Source organism: Pleurodeles waltl, chromosome 5 (genome assembly GCF_031143425.1).
Source record: "Pleurodeles waltl isolate 20211129_DDA chromosome 5, aPleWal1.hap1.20221129, whole genome shotgun sequence".
NCBI lineage: Eukaryota > Metazoa > Chordata > Amphibia > Caudata > Salamandridae > Pleurodeles > Pleurodeles waltl.
This window is the reverse complement of record NC_090444.1, coordinates 120,798,268-120,818,328: the sequence shown is the minus strand read 5'-3', so window position 1 is coordinate 120,818,328 and position 20,061 is coordinate 120,798,268. Positions and strand designations below refer to the sequence as shown.

General features: G+C 47.9%; 2 protein-coding genes across 3 annotated transcripts in view; both read left to right on the top strand.

Annotated features, from left to right (window-relative positions):
* ELP3 (elongator acetyltransferase complex subunit 3) overlaps window positions 1-20,061 on the top strand; it is a 709,210-nt gene that overhangs the window by 635,742 nt on the left and 53,407 nt on the right. The gene's annotated exons all lie outside the window — the stretch shown is intronic.
* Window positions 5,527-20,061, top strand: part of LOC138295190 (myb-related transcription factor, partner of profilin-like) — a 56,984-nt gene continuing 42,449 nt past the window's right edge. The window contains exons 1-3 of the mRNA XM_069233383.1: window positions 5,527-5,684; window positions 5,890-6,160; window positions 6,544-6,843. Of these exons, the coding sequence (XP_069089484.1) occupies window positions 5,571-5,684; window positions 5,890-6,160; window positions 6,544-6,843 (685 nt within the window). The 5' untranslated portion in view covers window positions 5,527-5,570. The remainder of the gene's footprint in view (window positions 5,685-5,889; window positions 6,161-6,543; window positions 6,844-20,061) is intronic.

Below are 20,061 nucleotides of genomic sequence, written 5' to 3'. Positions count from 1 at the left end.
ACCGAATACTTGGGACCATCACCTGGGACGGGAGTGAAACTGTGACCAGTGGGTCAAGAGGTCTGCCCCTCACTGACCCCCCAAGGGCCTGGAGGAGGCTGACGTGCTCCTGCTGGACTCCAATTGAGCGCAGAAGGATTGAATTCCTCCACCCCGCCAGGAAAGCTTGACTTGCCATGTTGCAGTAAGCTAGAAGCTGCTCTGGTCACTGGGGATAGCCAGCCACGTCCCTCTCAGAGTGAGCCTACATGTGCCTAATGCTGCTGTGTGTACTGCGAGAAGCCAGACTTTTCAAAGCAGGATCAGATCTTGTGAGTGCCCAAACTGAGGGCCCCCGATGTAATGCCGAACCTCTCTGTACTGCAGGAGCGGGTAAGGCTTGTACTAAGGCCTGTGGACCAAGTGGATCCGCTGCTGAAGGTGCCACAACAGCATAGTCACTTTTGAGTAAAATCCTGAAGTTTCAAAGGGAACTGTTGAGTACGGCCTAAAAGTGTGCATTCCCTGAATGTGACTACCAGTGAACGGAATGACCCCAAACCCATTACACTAAGGACTGTGGGATAGGGATTTGCCTGACAACTACTAGAGCCCCGGCCTCAAGAGGGATTGTGTTGTTGCATTTGACTGGTGCATTTCTTTGCATGTTTAGAGTGAGAAAATAAAATACTACTGTTTCTAATAAAAGCAAGTATTATGCTGGACATTGATTTATTGTTTGTACTATTTGCACTTTCAGTTATGAATGGTGTTCACAGACCTGTATCTACAAAGCCCCCCTCCAGTACCATTTACCTGATTTCTCATCCTTTAAACCAGACTACCAGACCAGAGTAATTTGTTGCCAAGCATTCCAAATTGTTACCCCTGTTCTTTCACACACATTGAACTCCTATACATCCTTGGACACTGTGATGTAAACAAATGATCCACTGACCTATGCCTTCAAAATTCAACCAGCACTTCTGGGACTTTCCCCTGCTTCAGCTCACAGAACAACCCTCCTCTACATACTTACCCTCTTTCTTACACGTTCGCACAAAACAGCCACCATTCCTACAACATGTGGACTCCTGTTTTAACTCTGGGTATGTTGGTTGTCTCTGCATGAAAACACTGTTCTCTTCACTCTCTTCTCTACCTCACAAGTCAAGTCAAACTCTTTCTTCAAAATATGGAACTTAAAAGAGGTCCACATGGAAAATAACATTAAGATGAAAATATGCACAATCTGTACACTTTTAAAAATGGTACTCATTCAATACAATATTAAGAAATATTTTATAACTATAAACCTCTGAAGCAAATTATTTCATTGGGTGGAAAGAACAGTAACTGGTGGGCTTTAACAGACATTCAAACATTATTATATTTTAAAAACAAGGGTCTCAGAAATTTACGACGTAAAGGAAGGAATGTAGGACAGACCAAAAAGACATGATTCAAATGCTGAGCACAAAGATTACCAAAATTCCAAAGTGTGGCCTTTGTCAATGATTTGGACCAATTGACCGTTGATTATTTTAAAGGTAGAATATTCAACTGTAATAGTAACCAACAGCGTCTAACACCATGAACAATATTCCCAGTTAGATATTTCTGTGCTTTACTCACCATGTAAGAAGCAGTTGTTAAATTGACTTTTTCTTTGTTAACACAATATTCTGAATCTAACTGCAAACAAAATTTCATAGAAATTAGCTTAAGGTAAGTTTTTAACTGCATGTCTGTCCAAAAACACAAATATTCCTGTTTTAACTCTTATAGATTTAGTACATAAATAATATACCTGTATAAAAGGAATTTTTCTTTTTTACATGTCAAAAATTTCTATAGGCAAAAAAAATACTTGGAGTTCATATCACTTTCATCTGCCAATAACCTGATCGTACCACTGCCACTAGGCCCTGCACCAGAGCGCCCGTTAGCCCAAATTCTAATCTTAATGCCTGTATCGAGGCTAGAGCCTTGAGATTGCATAGTTTGCTCGATATTTGCCCTTCTGATCTAGTTTTTAAAAATCCCACTTTAAGACATCAGTTGTTTCTATGACATATGGTAAGATTGATGCGGAATTGTTCCCTACATACAGCGAATAAGTAAAAAAAAAAAAGAAAAGTGCCCCTGACCCACTGCTTTATAAAAAGCCCTTAACCCAATAGCTTGTGATGTAGCTTTACTGGTACAGTGACATATATGATCGACATTATTCAAGCTGCTGGACATAATTTTACTCAAATAACGATATGCCCTTAACATTTCCACTTTCTCTTTACCAAGGTGGCAACTATAATTTAGATGTTTACAAATGTTTTCCCTTAAAAATCACAATTTACTTTTAGTGACATTGATTTTTAAAACGTGGGAGTCAACAATCTGCTTTAATGATGCCAACTGGTTGTTCAGGACCTTTGTGGTTAAATAAAGGATCATGATGTCATCAGCATATAACAACCATGGCAGTTGATGACCCCCCAATTCTAGGAGAATAGCCAAAACTGCAGCCAAGCTAATGAGGCAAGTCAGGCATAGAGAGAAAATAATATGGGGGCTAATGAGCAAGCCTGTTTAAAGCCATTCTTGGTAGGGATTTCGGCAGATAATATCTGGACACCCCCAACAATACCTGACACCAGGTAGAGGAATGTAGAGCAATAATTAAGTGCAACCGTGTTTCATGCATGCCAAGCCTATGCAGCTTTTTCCACAGAGTGGCCAATTGACTCTGCGGATTGCTGTGGAATAATCAATGAAAGCTGCCTAGAGTGGAAGTCCTCAGAAATTAACTTTTTTTCCATCATGAGTTGGAGAACTGAAATGTTGTCCAATCTTTAGTGTTTTTTCCTAAACCCAGCCGTGGGTAAAGACCACCGTATTATGACTGCAGCGGTTTGGCCAAAGCCAAACCGCCACAATGCCGTTGATACCGCCAGGGCATTGGGACCGCAGGCTGGAGCACCTCTGGCCCGGCGGCAGCCGTAAGGCCACCAGCGGTATTACGACTCGGCACACCGCCAGAACTGCTATGAAAACCCTGGTGGTAACGCACCCGGCAACAGGAATCTCCATTCCGGTCACAGGCACACGCACCACCACTCATGTGCACACTTTCATGCACACACACCCACTCACCAACACACTCATGCACGCACCTCCACACACCAACACACTCCCTAACATACACCACCTCTCACCAACACACTCACTGACATACACTCACCAACACACTCTCTGACATACACCCCACTCGCTCGCACACACCCACACAAACACCCCTGCTCGCACGCATCCCAATACACACACCTACTCACTCGCACCCGACACACCCCTTCCATTCAGACACACACACCCTCCACACCCCTTCCATTCAGACACACACACACCCTCCACACACACACACAAATACATACACACACGCACTCACACACAACCATACCGATACACATACACACCACACATACCCCCCTCCTCCACCTCCTTTTCAGATGGTCCACCTACCTCCCTTTCTGGGCGAGGTGGGCATCTAGGTGGGGTTGGGTGCCCAAGTTTCCAGCGCCGCACTGCACCGCCGTGCCATTGTACGTTTCGTAATACGGCCGGTGGAGTCCTTTTGGTGTGGCGATGCTGGCGGTGGAACCGCCTCTCAACCGCCGTCGATCAGGCGCACGGTGTTGGATTTCCACCCTTAAATGGATCGTAATATGGCGGTCTTCAGACTGCCAACACTGGCGTTCTTTTGGCACCCGTGATGACAACAGTCTTACAAAAAAACCACCAAAGTCGTAATAGGGGCCACAATGTTTTTCTCGTCCACCCAGGAGTGAAGATGCTCTAATACATTTTTTGCAAAAATATACCAACTGTGCCCAATAGGATAAATAATAATTGAGCAGATTACGGAACCCTTTTTCTACAAAGGGAACGATAATACTCCCGGTCCAAGATGGGAAATTGTGCCATGTTCATAACAAAAATCAAAACCTGGAGCTAAAAAAAGTCACCAAAGTTTAGGCTCTCTTTGTATTACAAAGATTGGAATTTCATCCAGGCCCATCACATCGGAGGATCTGATTGCTTGGATGAAATTCACAATCCGTTCCACCAAAGGAGGACCATAACATATTTTGTAACTCAGGATTTAATGGAAAAAGAATACCTCATACACTACTCCTCACTACAGTTGGCAGCAAATTTCTCCAAAAGATAACTAGCCCATTGTTTCTGCCGGATTGAGATAGGGAGATACCTCACTCCAGTCCCACTGCATTTGGCAATAATCTTCCAAAATGTTCTCATATCATTACATGCAACTGCCTATCTAAAACTGTACATTTACAACCACATTCTTGGTTTTTTTTCCGCTTTAGAAAATAAATTAATTTCTCTCTTATGACAGAAGTGTATAAATGAACTTTTAGTTAGCTGATTTACCTCTTTGTTCGGGTATTAGATCGGCTGTTGACAGTGTCTACGATGAGAGGTCCTATGCTTTTGTCTAATGGTTTCTACTAGTTGCCATACTTAGGAATAATATCCAAACTTCACATCTCACGGTCACAGGTTTTAATTCCCAGAGTGTTCTTTAATTTATTAACCATAATTGGCCTCCAATGTTTTCTACCGTTTGACTTCTCAAACCTCACCACGCCTCCATTAAGATACCATGAGCCCACATCTGACAGACTGAACTCTAACCAGAATTAAATACCTTCATGATCGCTAAGGTGATTATCAATAATATTCACTTCAGAAGTGAAATTAAAAATTGAATAGGCAACAATCAAGTAATTGATAATAGAGCCACCAGTGGTAGCTTTATGAGTATGTTGGGCTGGGGGAATCTTTAGTAGTTCTACCATTCACTGTTTGTTTAAGATTTTCCCCTAAGAGGTCCAGGAGGAGCAAGCCTCTTTTATTTTTATGGCATCTTCTCTATCGGTGTCAGCAAATAATCTTATTTTATGGTTAGACGCTTTAAAAGTAAAATCAGCTACTACTACCTGCCTAACCTCTTTCTTCTCCAGAATCTAAGCTCTACAATCCCATTATAAAAGAAAAAAATTCGGTGAGTAATAGTGTTATGAGAAGCCTCAGGATGAAGGTAAACATTTTTGTAATAAAACTGAATCACCAGAAACAAGTCCCATCTTTTGAGTAATATTTACAGCATGGCGATAATTGAAGGTGTGTGTAAAGCTACTGTACTTCTAGGTTTATTTATTACTTTGAAGTATAACTCCTCCTAGTGGGTTTTGCATTGCAACTAAGGACAAAATACCTGTCCACCTCAAAATCCTTGGGTGACCAGGTTTCATGGATATAGATGACATCGACTTTTAAACTATTTTAAAAATACCCATTTTTTAAGAGGATTCAGCAGACCAGCTGCCTTGCAGGAAACCACTTTTAGGGTATTGTTAGCAGGTATTATTAACCCCTTAGCTGCTGGGCCGTTTCTTCCCTGCGGGCATGACCGCCATTTTCTATCTGCTTAATCACTCGATACCTGATCTTCGACAGGAGAGGACCTACACTGCAAGTGCTGCTGTGACCACGGTCTGGAAGAGACAATGGCTCATGCGACTGGGGAAAGGGCCCCTGCCTTCACTGCTCAGGAGTTGGAGAAACTCGTAGATGGGGTCCTCCGACAGTATGCGCTACTCTACGGTCCTCCAGACCGACAGGTAAGTACACTGGGACCATGCTTTGTGGCCAATGCCTGTGTTGAGTGGGGTGGATGAAAGATGGTGGGGAGGGGAGCGATTGAGGCATGTATCAAACGACAGATGAGAGCATGTGCCACATGGCAAGGGTGGGGATGGGGGGGCCACTCACATCGAGCATGCAGAAGGTGATGATTATTCTTCTCTCCCTGTACATGTCACATAGGTCAGCGCCCTCCAGAAAATCGATATTTGGCGTGCCATCGCCAAGGACGTCCGGACCCTGGGGGTCCACCAGAGACTGGGCACACACTGCCGGAAGAGATGGGAGGACATCCGACGCTGGAGCAGGAAGACGGCAGAGGCTCAGCTGGGGATGGCCTCCCAACGTGGGAGGGGTGCCCGTCGTACTTTGACCCCCCTGATGTCCCGGATCCTGGCGGTGGCCTACCCCGATTTGGATGGGCGCGTGAGGACATCACAGCAGACACAGGGGGGTGAGTACACTCAAATCCTGGTGACTTTGCGCGCAGTGGAGGGGTCTGGGTGGGGGAGGAGGGCTGTGGGTATCCCTAGGCCAGGGCGATATCTGTAGGCTAGGCCCACCGTAAGGCATGGCCCTGTGCCCCCGCCCCCCACCTCTGTAGGGTGCCAAGTACAGCTATTCATTGCCTTGTGTCATGTATGTGAGCAGAGGTCGCCCATAGGCTTGTAGGCCATGTCCCACGGATTGCGTAGTCGACCCCAAGTGCGCGGCGTAGTGCAGGGGGCTTCTGTGCCTGTCCTGTCCGCCAACGGTGTCGCCAATGCATGCACTCAACATTTCTTTATTTTTCCCCACCCACCTTTTTTGTTGTCTTCCTGTTCATTTGTGCATTAGCATCATCAGGCGGAGGAGAAGAGGCATCGGAGCACGAGGGAGCTGCATCTCACATGGCCATGGCGGGCCAGGCAACAGAATCGGAATTCACCAGTGAGACGGAGGGCGAGGGGAGATCCACAGCGGGGACTCGTGCGGATGTCAGTGACAGCGACTCGTCCTCTGAAGGGAGCTCCCTTGTGGTGGCGGCAACATCCGTGCCCCCCGCACCAACAGGTACAGCCGCCACCCAGCGCACCAGCACCGCCCTCCCAGCAGCCCCTCAGCGTTTGCCCCGTGCCCGCTCACCCAGGAAGGTGGGCATCTCCTTCGCCCCAGGCACCTCAGGCCCTGCCCCAGTCACCCCTGCTGCCCTCAGTGAGGAGGTCATTGACCTCCTGAGGACGCTCGTTGTTGGGCAGTCTACCCTTTTGAATGCCATCCAGGGTGTAGAAAGGAAGGTGCACCAGAGTAATGCATACCTGGAGGGCATTCATTCTGGTCAGGCTGCCCATCAGCGATCGTTCAACACTCTGGCCTCAGCACTGATGGCAGCAATTGTCCCTGTCTCTAGCCTCCCCCCTCCAACTTCCTCCACCCATACCCAATCCCCTGTACCTCTGCCTATCCCAGACACACCATCAGACCCGCCTGCACACACCTCAACACCCAAGGGAAGCTCAGACAGACATAAGCACCACACATCACACAAGCATTCACACAAGCAACATCCACATGCAGACATACCAACACCCACTGCCTCCACTGTGTCCCCCTCCTCCTCGTCTCCCTCCTCCCTCCCTGTCACGTCTTCACTCACACCTGCATGCACAACATCTTCAGCCACTACGTCCATCAACAGCACACACACCAGAACCCCCCGCACACGTGCAGTCACCACCCCCACTACCATTCATACGTCCCCTGTATCCTCTCCCAGTGTGTCTGTCACCCCCTCTTCAAAGCTACACAAACGCCTGCAGCCACCCACCCAACAGCCATCCAGCTCACGACAGCCTCCAGCCCAAGCACCTGCACCAAAAGACAGCAGACTTCAAACTCCTACAACCACAACCTCTTCCTCCGCTCCCATACCTACTACACCTACCCGTCCCTCTCTTTCTAAACTTATTTTTCTATCAAAACTTGACCTCTTTCCAACAACTCCCCCACCCCGTCCATCTAATAGGACTCCAGTCAGCACCTCAGCCACCACAAAAGCGGGCCCTGTGAAGACAGTCTGCCATGGACTGTGGAGTCCCCCACCCTCAAGGTCAGCCAGTTCAGTTGGGAGCCAGGGCACGGCCAGCCCACCCCCGCAAAAACATGCGAAGATTGTGAGTGGCCGGCGCGAGAGGCCTGCAACACCTGGAACCAACCATGGCTCCGGCAGGGAGTGTTGTGCCAGCTGGCACACCGCCAAAGGTGGGGAAGGGCCACAGGCGAACAGGGAAGGCTGGGAAGGGCAGCACGCCCGACAAGACCGCCAGCAGCCCAGCTGTGCAGGAGGGCCCCGCATGCCCCATCCCAGGTGGGCAGGAGGACACCAACAGGCCCGGTACTGCAGCCCAGGAGGGCCCCACCAGGCCCATCCCAGGTGGGCAGGAAGGCACAGCCAGCCACAGGTCAGGTGGCGAATGACCTCCACGCCATGGGCGGATCCGCTGAACTGGACAGTCATCCTAAGCACCGCTGAACTGGGCACCGCCGTCTCAAGCACCGCTGAACTGGGCACCGCCGTCTCAAGCACCGCTGAACTGGGCACCTCCGTCTCAAGCACCTCTGAACTGGGCACCCTTCATCTCAAGCACCGCTGAACTGGGCACCGCCGTCTCAAGCACCGCTGAACTGGGCACCGCCGTCTCAAGCACCGCTGAACTGGGCACCGCCGTCTCAAGCACCGCTGAACTGGGCACCGCCGTCTCAAGCACCGCTGAACTGGGCACCGCCGTCTCAAGCAACGCTGAACTGGGCACCGCCGTCTCAAGCACCGCTGAACTGGGCACCCTTCATCTCAAGCACCGCTGAACTGGGCACCCTTCATCTCAAGCACCGCTGAACTGGGCACCGCCGTCTCAAGCACCGCTGAACTGGGCACCGCCGTCTCAAGCACCGCTGAACTGGGCACCGCCGTCTCAAGCACCGCTGAACTGGGCACCGCCGTCTCAAGCACCGCTGAACTGGGCACCCTTCATCTCAAGCACCGCTGAACTGGGCACCCTTCATCTCAAGCACCGCTGAACTGGGCACCGCTGTCTCAAGCACCGCTGAACTGGGCACCGCCGTCTCAAGCACCGCTGAACTGGGCACCGCCGTCTCAAGCACCGCTGAACTGGGCACCGCCGTCTCAAGCACCGCTGAACTGGGCACCGCCGTCTCAAGCACCGCTGAACTGGGCACCGCCGTCTCAAGCACCGCTGAACTGGGCACCCTTCATCTCAAGCACCGCTGAACTGGGCACCGCCGTCTCAAGCACCGCTGAACTGGGCACCCTTCATCTCAAGCACCGCTGCGCTGGGCCCTTCATCTCAAGCACTGCTCCGCTGGGCCCTTCATCTCAAGCACTGCTCCGCTGGGCCCTTCATCTCAAGCACTTCTCCTCTGGGCCCTTCATCTCAAGCACGGCTGAACTGGGCACCGCCATCTCAAGCACGGCTGAACTGGGCACCGCCGTCTCAAGCACGGCTGAACTGGGCACCGCCGTCTCAAGCACGGCTGAACTGGGCACCGCCGTCTCAAGCACGGCTGAACTGGGCACCGCCGTCTCAAGCACCGCTGAACTGGGCACCGCCGTCTCAAGCACCGCTGAACTGGGCACCCTTCATCTCAAGCACGGCTGAACTGGGCACCGCCGTCTCAAGCACCGCTGAACTGGGCACCGCCGTCTCAAGCACCGCTGAACTGGGCACCGCCGTCTCAAGCACCGCTGAACTGGGCACCCTTCATCTCAAGCACCGCTGCGCTGGGCCCTTCATCTCAAGCACCGCTCCGCTGGGCCCTTCATCTCAAGCACCGCTCCGCTGGGCCCTTCATCTCAAAGCACTGCTCCGCTGGGCCCTTCATCTCAAAGCACTGCTCCGCTGGGCCCTTCATCTCAAAGCACTGCTCCGCTGGGCCCTTCATCTCAAGCACCGCTCCGCTGGGCACCGCCGTCTCAAGCACCGCTCCGCTGGGCACCGCCGTCTCAAGCACCACTCCGCTGGGCACCGCCGTCTCAAGCACCGCTGGCCCATTGGCAGAAGGGGCAGGCCCGCACCTGTGTCGGGCAGAGCTTCACAAAGCACTCTGGGCACTAGTCCCCCTCCAGTACCAGTGGAGACTGATAATGACTTGAGAGACTGTGGCTTTGCCCTCCCCAGGATGGCACAGTGGGCAAGCCACCCACTGTAGAGACTTGAGAGACTGTGGCTTTGCACTCCCCAGGATGGCACAGTGGGCAAGCCACCCACTGTAGAGACTTGAGAAACTGTGGCTTTGCACTCCCCAGGATGGCACAGTGGGCAACCCACCCACTGATATTGACTTGAGAGACTGTGGCTTTGCACTCCCCAGGATGGAACAGTGGCCATGGAGGCCCCTCGTGGATCTGGCGTCGTGGACTCATCTGGCTGAGGTGCCCACCCTTCCCTTCCCCCTGAGGTGCCTGTAGTTTTCCTATCTGATGCCCCTGCAGTGTTCTCTCCGTTGGAGTCAGGTATCCTGTGTGGGCTTTGCCCATGTGATTTGGGCCCAGTGGCCCGTGAACAATGCCTGATACACATATCGGACTGGACAATTTATGTATATAAAGTTTTAGATGTGTGATATATTTTATACTCTGTCATACAATATATTCCATAGTTTATAATCATTTCCTTTTGTCTTTGCATTCTTCCGGGAGGTTTGGGGGGGTAACTGTGATGTGTTGCTATGCATTGATGTGTGTGTTGTAGTGGGTGAGGGTGAGGGAGGGTGTGTCGCATATGTGTGTCCCCGTACTTTTTTGCCTCCCCCCACCCCTGTGTCGTAGGTGCAGTACTCACCGTTGTCTTCTGCGCTGGCATTCGTGCTCCTGGTAGAGGAGCAGGAAGACAATCGCTGGGAGGATGTGGAGTTCGGGTTCCATGCTGTCCAGATTCCTCGTGGGGTGTATGGAGGTGAGCGTTTTCTGTTTGAAATGGCTGTTTCCGCCGTGTTTTTATCGGCGGGGCTACCGCCCCGGAATAGGTGGCGGATTGGTGGGTTGTGATAGGGTGGGCGGTACATTGTCTCTCGCCTGTCTGTTGGCGGTGACCGCCGCACTGTTTGTTTGTCCCGCCATGGCGGGCGGTGTGTTGAAGTGGCGGTCTCTGTTGGCGGTTTCCGCCAGGGTCGGAATTGCATTTTATTTACCGCCAGCCTGTTGGCGGTTTTGCCGCCGCTTTAACACCGACCGCCAGGGTTGGAATGACCACCACAATCTTTAACACATATTCGTGCAGTACACCACAATCCACCCCACTCCAACCAACGCAAATCCACCCCACATCAGTCCATCCCACCCAATCCAATCCACCCCAGTCCAATACTCCCAACCCACCCTACTTCAATCTGCCCCACTCCAACCCAAAACAATCTGCCCCACTGCAATCCAAAACAGTCTGTCCCACTCCAGTCCAAAACAATCTGCTCCACTCCAACCCAAAAAAATCTCTCCCACTCCAATACAATCTGCTCCAATCCAACTTTATCTGCCTCTTTTCAATCCAAAACAATCTGTCCCACTCCAAAACAAACGCCTCACTCCAAACTAAAATAATCCCAAAAGATTTGCCCCACTCCAATATAAACCAATCTGCCCCACTCCAGTCCAGAACAATCTGCCCGCTCCAATCCAAAACAATCTGCCCCACGCCAGTCTGCCCCACTCCATCCCAAAACAATCTGCTGTACTGCAATCCCCCACTCCAGTCTGCCCCACTACACAACAATTGGCCCAACTTCAATCTCTCCCACTCCAACCCAAAACAATCAGCCCCCCTTCAATCCAAAACAATTTGCCCCACTCCACTCCAAAACAGTTGTACCACTCCAGTGTTCCCCACTCCAATCGTCCACACTCCAATCCAAAACAATCTGCCCCTCTCCAATCTACTCCACTCCCATCCAAAACAAACTGCCTATTTCAATCCAAAACAATATGCCCCACTCAGTCCAAAACAATCTGCCTCACTCTAATCGAAAACAGTCTGCACACTTAGATCTGCCCCACCCAATGCAAAACAATCTTCCCCACTCCAATCTGCCTCAATCCAAAACAACCTGTTGCACTGACATCTACCCCACTCCAATCTGCCCAACTCCAACCCAAAACAATCTGTCCCAATCCAATCAGCTAAACTCCAAGTCGAAACTATTAACCCCATTCCAATCTTCCTCACTGAAATCCTGCAGCGGCTGCCGGATATGTCAAAGGGGGAGGCTCACGACGGGGACTCGGAAAACAGGAAAAAAAAGAAAACCAACTTACCAGTTCTCCTCCTCGTCACCGCCGCATCATGCTGTCTCGCTCGTCGCTCCTCTTCGTCTGGTGTCAAACACACATGAGCACTTAGTGCAGTCTTCCCTCCTCCGACCTCCCGTGGGGCAGCCCTGCTCCCCCATACACGCTGCTGGATGCACCAGCAGGTGAAAAATAAAACAATAGCTTTCTATCATTTTATTTTTTATCTGCTTGCTCAGCCAGTTGGGGCACCACCCCCCTGCCACTGCAGAGGAGTAGCTCCTGCCCAAATCCAAAATAATCCACCCCACCAATCCAATCTATTCCACCCCATTCAAACCCAGTCCACCCCAGTCCAGTCCAGTCCACTCACCCGCTCCGATTCATCCTATCCAATCCACCTTAATCCATCCCAATTCAGTCCACCTTAATCCATCCCACTCCAATCTACCCCACTCCAAACCACCTCAATCCACCCCACTCCAGTCCAATCCACCATAATCCACCTCACTCAAATCCAGTCCACTCCAACCCAGTCCACTCCACCTCAATCCACCACAATCAAATCCACCCCACTCCATTCCATCCTGCTCCAGTCCAGTCCACTCCACCTCACTCCAGAAATTCCACCCCACTCCAATCCATCCTGTTCCAGTCCAATTCACCCCACCCCAATCCCCCACCCCAATCCAGTCCATATCAATCCAATCCACACCACCCCAATCCAATCAAATCCAATCCACTTCTCTCCAACCAAGTCCACTCCGCTGCAATCTAATCCTCTCCAATCCACCTCACCCCATGCCAATCCAACTCATCCCACTCCATTCTACCCCAAGCCAACCCAATCCACACAGCTCAATCCATTTCACCTCATTCCAATCCAATCCAACTCATTCCACTCAATCCACCCCACCCCATTTCAATCAACCTCACTCCAATCCAGACCACCCTATCCAGTCCACCACATCCCATCTAGCCCACCCCACCCAAGTCCACCCCACCCTAATCCAATCCCCCACCCCACTCCAATCCAGGCCGTCCCATCCACCCCACTCCAGTCCAGTCCAATTCACCTCACTCTACTTCTGTCGACCCCAGTTCAGTCCACCCCACTTAATCCAGTCCATCCAGGCCACCTCATGTAACCCCCCAACCCCACACCAGTCCAATCCACCCTACACCAGTTCAGTCCACCCAACTGCAGTCCACCCTACCCCAATCCACCCCACTCTAGTCCAGTCCACCCCACTCCACTCCAATTCACCCCACTCCAATCCAGTCCTCCTCCTCCAGTCCTATCCAATATACCCCAGTCCACCCCACTCCATTCCAAACCATCCCAGTTCAAATCACCCCACTCAAATCCAATCCTCCCCAATCCAGTCTTAAAACTCCAATGTAATCCACCCACCCCAATCCAATCTTATCCACCCCACTGCACTGCACTCCACCCCACTCAAATCCAATCCAGACCCCCAATCTAATCCACCTCACTCTGCTCCAGTCCAGTCAACCCTACTACCTCAATCTGTTCCAACCTATTCTACCCACCACTCCTCTCCAAGACACTGTAGTCTACGACATTCTCTGCCACTGATCCACTGAACTCTCCTTCCCTCTGCACAACTCCACAACACTGTACTCCGTCTACTCCACTCTACGACACTCTACAAAAAACAAATCCACTCTGCCACACTCCACGCCACCAACTATTAGCCATGCTGAACAGCAGCCACATTGGTGTACAACATGGCAAAAACACATAGCCAAAGCCAATAGCTTTTGTATAGACGAGACCTATTGGCTTTGCCAATGCTTGTTGGGACGTGCCAACCTTTTTGGCTGCCTAAGAAAGTAAAAGAAACTGAAGTGACATGGAGAAGCCCAGCATTATCATATTCTCAAACTCATGCTTATATTATTCTGAACTATTTTCTCCACTGCTTTCTCTTTATTGCCTTCTTGCACTTGGTCATAGTTGCTCATAGTTGAATACTGTACTAAGCTCACCCTAAAACCTAAGCAAAGGTAAATATGCCATTTATGTGGGCTACCTTACACTATTTTTTATTTATTTATTATTATTTATTTATTTGTTTATTGATTTTATATAGCGCACAGCTACCCGGAGGTTTCCAGGCGCTAAAGACAATGCAAGACAAAGGCAGGCTCAAGCGAGCAGCTTGGGCAGTTACTGGTTAAAGAGCCATGTCTTAAGCTCCTTTCGAAATCTAATGAACACCCTTTCATGACGTAAATAAGAAGGAAGAGAATTCCAGAGAGAGGGAGCTAGGAAAGCAAAAGAGCGTCCCCCCATTTTAGCACGTCGGAATTTGGGCACCTGGAATTTTAGTTGATTAGAGGATCAAAGTGGACGAGAGGGCCGATATTGTTGGACCAAGATTTTAAGGTAGTTGGGAGCTAGGCCCATATTAATTTTATGCATGTAGCATAGGGCTTTAAATTTGATACGATTCTCAATTCTTAGCCAATGAAGTTCATGAAGTGCACCAGAAGTAGGCGTGATTCTGGGAAGTTGGCAAAGAAGCCTGCCCGCCGAGTTCTGAACAACCTGCAGTTTGTGTAGAGCTTCTTTATTCGCACCTAAATAGAGCACGTTTCCGTAGTCCAGTCTAGAAATAACCAGCGCTTGGACCACAGTTCTCTGGGCAGCCACAGGAAGCATCCAGAGAATTTTACGAAGCCACTTCAGGATAGCGAAGCAGGTAGAAGCTACTTTGGTCACCTGTTTTTTCATAGTCAACTGATCATCAATTAAGATGCCCAGGTTACGTGCAGAGAGGGAAGGGATTGGGGGGGCACCCAATTCAGAGGGCCAATGTTGGGGGCCCCAGAGAGATTTTTTATTTCCAAAAATGAGGAGTTCTGTCTTTTCTCCATTAAGTTTGAGTTTATTAAAATGCATCCAATTGGCTATCTTAGATAGTCCTATTTGCAGAGAGGGAGGATTAACGGTTTCTTTGGAGGAGAGTGAAAAAATAAGTTGAGTGTCATCGGCATAAGAAAAGATAGTTAGACCAGCTTGTTCTGCTATGCTCGCCAAAGGACTGACATATATGTTGAAAAGTAGTGGACTAAGAATGGAGCCCTGGGGAACTCCATGAGGGGATGCGTGAGTCAAAGAGGAAGCTGTATGGGAGAAAACCTGAAAAGTCCTATTAGATAAAAAACTGGACAACCACAGGAGGGCTTTGCCGCCAATGCCCTTGATATTGAGAATTTTTAGGAGAGATGAGTGAGATACAGTATCAAACGCTGCGCTTAAATCCAATAGGATAAGAGCTACTGTTTCTCCTTTGTCAATTTGTTGGCGGATATTTTCAGTCACGCCCAGTAAGGTCGCCTCAGTTGAATAGCCAGCACGAAAACCAGATTGAGATGGATGAAGAATGTTACTGGTTTCTGCAAACTGGGATAATTGAAGATTAACATGTTTTTCCAAAATTTTGGAAAAAACAGGCAAAAGAGAAATTGGGCGAAAGTTAGAGAAAATTTCAGGATCAGAGTTAGTTTTCTTAAGTAAAGGGAGAACCATTGCATGCTTCCATAATGCAGGCACATAAGCTTCGGTAAGTGACAAGTTAAGAAACTGCATAATGAAGAGAAGTATGGGGGGATTTAACTTTTGAAGTACTGTGATTGGGATGGGATCTTGCGGGGAGCCAGATTTAATGCTTGTGAGAATATTAAAAAAAGAAGCAGTATCCATAGGGAGCCATTCATTAAGTAAGTTAGAATTATTATCTTGGGTCGTTTCTTGAGTGATAGGAGAAGATAAAAAGTGAGTGGATTGGGATTTAATACTAATACTGGGATGATTAGAGTAATTGTGGAATTCAGCATAAATTTTGTCAATTTTATCCACAAAGAAGGATGCCATTGCATTTTTTGGAATCCAAGTCAGGAGGCTTAGATAGGCGAGAGTCACCAGAGAGTTCCTGTACTACTTCAAAGAAGCACTTTGGGGCAGTTCTGGGATTGTAAAATAATGTCGGTGGCATATTCGGCGCGCGCGGTGTTACATAATCGATGGTAATTAAGAAGGGCTAGTTTGTAAGTAGCTTTCCTGTCTGGGTCATAATTTTTTCGCCATTTCCTTTCCAAGTTCTTGCATTTTGTTTTTTCAATTTTAAGGGTTTCTGAAAACCAAGGGGCGGGAGGATGCTGGTAGCCCTGTTTGTTCTTTTTATTAGATAAAGGAAGACATTCATCAGTGGCAAATGAAAGCCAGTCAGCAATAACCCCGTCATCTCTTATACTCGTGATTAAAGGTAAGGTTTTTTCCAACATCGAGTTCATAATATTAAGATCTAAATTTATCCAATTCCTATAAGTACTGGATTTGGCGAAGGAAGAGGAAAAAGTCGGACCCTGTTTTTGTACAATCGAAAATTCCACCACAAAATGATCAGACCATGGAATGGGAATGGCTTGTTTACATGAAATCGTAGCAAGATTGGAAAAAATCGGGTCTAATAACTACCCATATGTGTCACTTTAAAAGTATGGAATCAGGACTGTGATTTCAGGTCTAAAAGGCTACAGCCAAAACCTTTAGCCAACCTTTGTAAAAGTAAACTGTTTCTGGCCTGTGGGTTAGCATTCTCCGTTACATAATCTACAACATTATTCATAAGCGGTGCCTACAAGGCCTGCTTGCATAATCTTTAAAGGGAAAACTTCAGTGACATTTTTAAAAGTGTGAGTTCATTGACGACACCGAAGTTATGATAGAAAATCCTGTCAAAATCTGTCTGAAGCCTGGATAGTCATCAACGCTGTTATACAAAGTTTTTCTTCCTCCAGTGGCAGTAATTAACTCTCCTACAGGTGTTTTGGCATTCTCCCGATTTCCTTGACCAATATTTTTAATCATGTTCCTGTTTTAATCATTACGTTCTATTCCTTTTAGTTATTTGGTTTTTGCTTATTGGTTTCTTGAATTTAATTTAATATTGTTTGGCTTCTAATGAAATTCTTTAGTCACATGTTTCTAAGAACATGATGACTCCTTCCTGCCATCGCAAACAGAGATTAGCCCAGGTTTTTCTCACTGAATCGCTGTACCTAATATGGTACTAGATTACTGCTTTGGTGGGAGTTTTTTCCCCCAAAGTACTAATGCAGTCTGTTACACTAAGCCCCACTTGCTCTTGGTATCCATGACAGTCTGATCGCTAATTAAGTTTGTGTGTTAACCCATCTACGGTTCCTCATCATACCCCTTAGGCAGGACAGTGTCTAAGCTCTTAGTGCAATCATGTTTCCTCCTGGAGGGCTTCATCCTATCTATTTCCACCAACATGTTTGGAGTATAAAGCAAGGTCTGAACAAACAGTGTTGCTTGGAACCCATCCATGTTATCACTTTCAGACTTCACGTTTTCCCTTCCAGTGCAGATATGTTTGCCTTTCTGATTCGAAGCGTGTCATAGCAAATCATTTTCATTTGCTTGTGCAAATGATCACCTTTGACATTAGCTCAATGGTGTAAAAATGCTCCTTCCCACTTTCGACTGTAGAGCTGGCTCAACAGGGGCTAGAGGGAAAGCTCGGGGGGACCAGAATATTGTACGCAAACCATTCACCCTCACCCGAGGACAGAAGGACTGATAAAGTTGTCCACTGATTGGAAATGTTACTACAAATGATTCGTCCGTATACAGTTACACAAATCAGCTGCTGAACATGTTTCTGTAATGTGATCCAAGTGACCTTTACTACAGATATGGATGAAAAAAGTAGAATTGTTCATTGCTCACATATAGTGAAGTTATTCACTCTCCCCTTAAGTACATTGCCCACTTACAGTATACCTTCTTCACCACCCCGGGTTCCCCACCTTTCCATTTCCGTGTTCCCAATCTAAACCAGGCACATTACGTGAACGGCAGCCCGCCCAAGGGACCTGGCTGTGTATCCACTGCGGTTCTTCACACCGATAGATTCCATCAAACTCGCATTAGGGCTCAACATAGATGCTTAGATGGCCACCGTACATTGGCTGCACTAGGAGAATACTGCAGCATTTTTTGTTTTTATTAGTATTTTTAATGCACAGAAGATGCCACGAGTCCAGCTTAAAGGCAAAAAACAGCGAGATAAACACTGACAATACAGGGAGTGCAGAATTATTAGGCAAGTTGTATTTTTGAGGATTAATTTTATTATTGAAAAACAACCATGTTCTCAATGAACCCAAAAAACTCATTAATATCAAAGCTGACATTTTTGGAAGTAGTTTTTAGTTTGTTTTTAGTTTTAGCTATGTTAGGGGGATATCTGTGTGTGCAGGTGACTATCACTGTGCATAATTATTAGGCAACTTAACAAAAAAATATATATACCCATTTCAATTATTTATTATTACCAGTGAAACCAATATAACATCTCAACATTCACAAATATACATTTCTGACATTCAAAAACAAAACAAAAACAAATCAGGGACCAATATAGCCACCTTTCTTTGCAAGGACACTCAAAAGCCTGCCATCCATGGATTCTGTCAGTGTTTTGATCTGTTCACCATCAACATTGCGTGCAGCAGCAACCACAGCCTCCCAGACACTGTTCAGAGAGGTGTACTGTTTTCCCTCCTTGTAAATCTCACATTTGATGATGGACCACAGGTTCTCAATGGGGTTCAGATCAGGTGAACAAGGAGGCCATGTCATTAGATTTCCTTCTTTTATACCCTTTCTTGCCAGCCACGCTGTGGAGTACTTGGACGCGTGTGATGGAGCATTGTCCTGCATGAAAATCATGTTTTTCTTGAAGGATGCAGACTTCTTCCTGTACCACTGCTTGAAGAAGGTGTCTTCCTGGAACTGGCAGTAGGACTGGGAGTTGAACTTGACTCCATCCTCAACCCGAAAAGGCCCCACAAGCTCATCTTTGATGATACCAGCCCAAACCAGTACTCCACCTCCACCTTGCTGGCGTCTGAGTCGGACTGGAGCTCTCTGCCCTTTACCAATCCAGCCACGGGCCCATCCATCTGGCCCATCAAGACTCACTCTCATTTCATCAGTCCATAAAACCTTAGGAAAATCAGTCTTGAGATATTTCTTGGCCCAGTCTTGACGTTTCAGCTTGTGTGTCTTGTTCAGTGGTGGTCGTCTTTCAGCCTTTCTTACCTTGGCCATGTCTCTGAGTATTGCACACCTTGTGCTTTTGGGCACTCCAGTGATGTTGCAGCTCTGAAATATGGCCAAACTGGTGGCAAGTGGCATTGTGGCAGCTGCACGCTTGACTTTTCTCAGTTCATGGGCAGTTATTTTGCGCCTTGGTTTTTCCACACGCTTCTTGCGACCCTGTTGACTATTTTGAATGAAACGCTTGATTGTTCGATGATCACGCTTCAGAAGCTTTGCAATTTTAAGAGTGCTGCATCCCTCTGCAAGATATCTCACTATTTTTGACTTTTCTGAGCCTGTCAAGTCCTTCTTTTGACCCATTTTGCCAAAGGAAAGGAAGTTGCCTAATAATTATGCACACCTGATATAGGGTGTTGATGTCATTAGACCACACCCCTTCTCATTACAGAGATGCACATCACCTAATATGCTTAATTGGTAGTAGGCTTTCGAGCCTATACAGCTTGGAGTAAGACAACATGCATAAAGAGGATGATGTGGTCAAAATACTCATTTGCCTAATAATTCTGCACTCCCTGTAGTAAACACCACAACCATTGCTGTTGCAGTCTGTTTAAAGGAGGGAGGAGCATGGAGAGAAGAGGTAGACGGTGCACGGTAAAGACTGATATTAGTAAAAGTAGTAGCATGGTTGTGGCAACCTCTTTAAAGGAGGGAAGAGCAAGGAGCTGAACTGGGGGCTTCGGAAGGTGATTGTGAGATATTATTGAATGGTAGATGTTGCTCGATTTGTAGAAAGTGGGAGGGGCGGTGGGGCCCTTCTGTATGGAAGGGTGGAGGAAGATTAGTTAGAGTTACTTGGATTTCTGAAGTAGCATTGATGATAATTATTGTTTTGAGCGGATCAGTTGCTTTCGGGACCGCAAACTCTTTTAGAACATGAAGACGATGCACA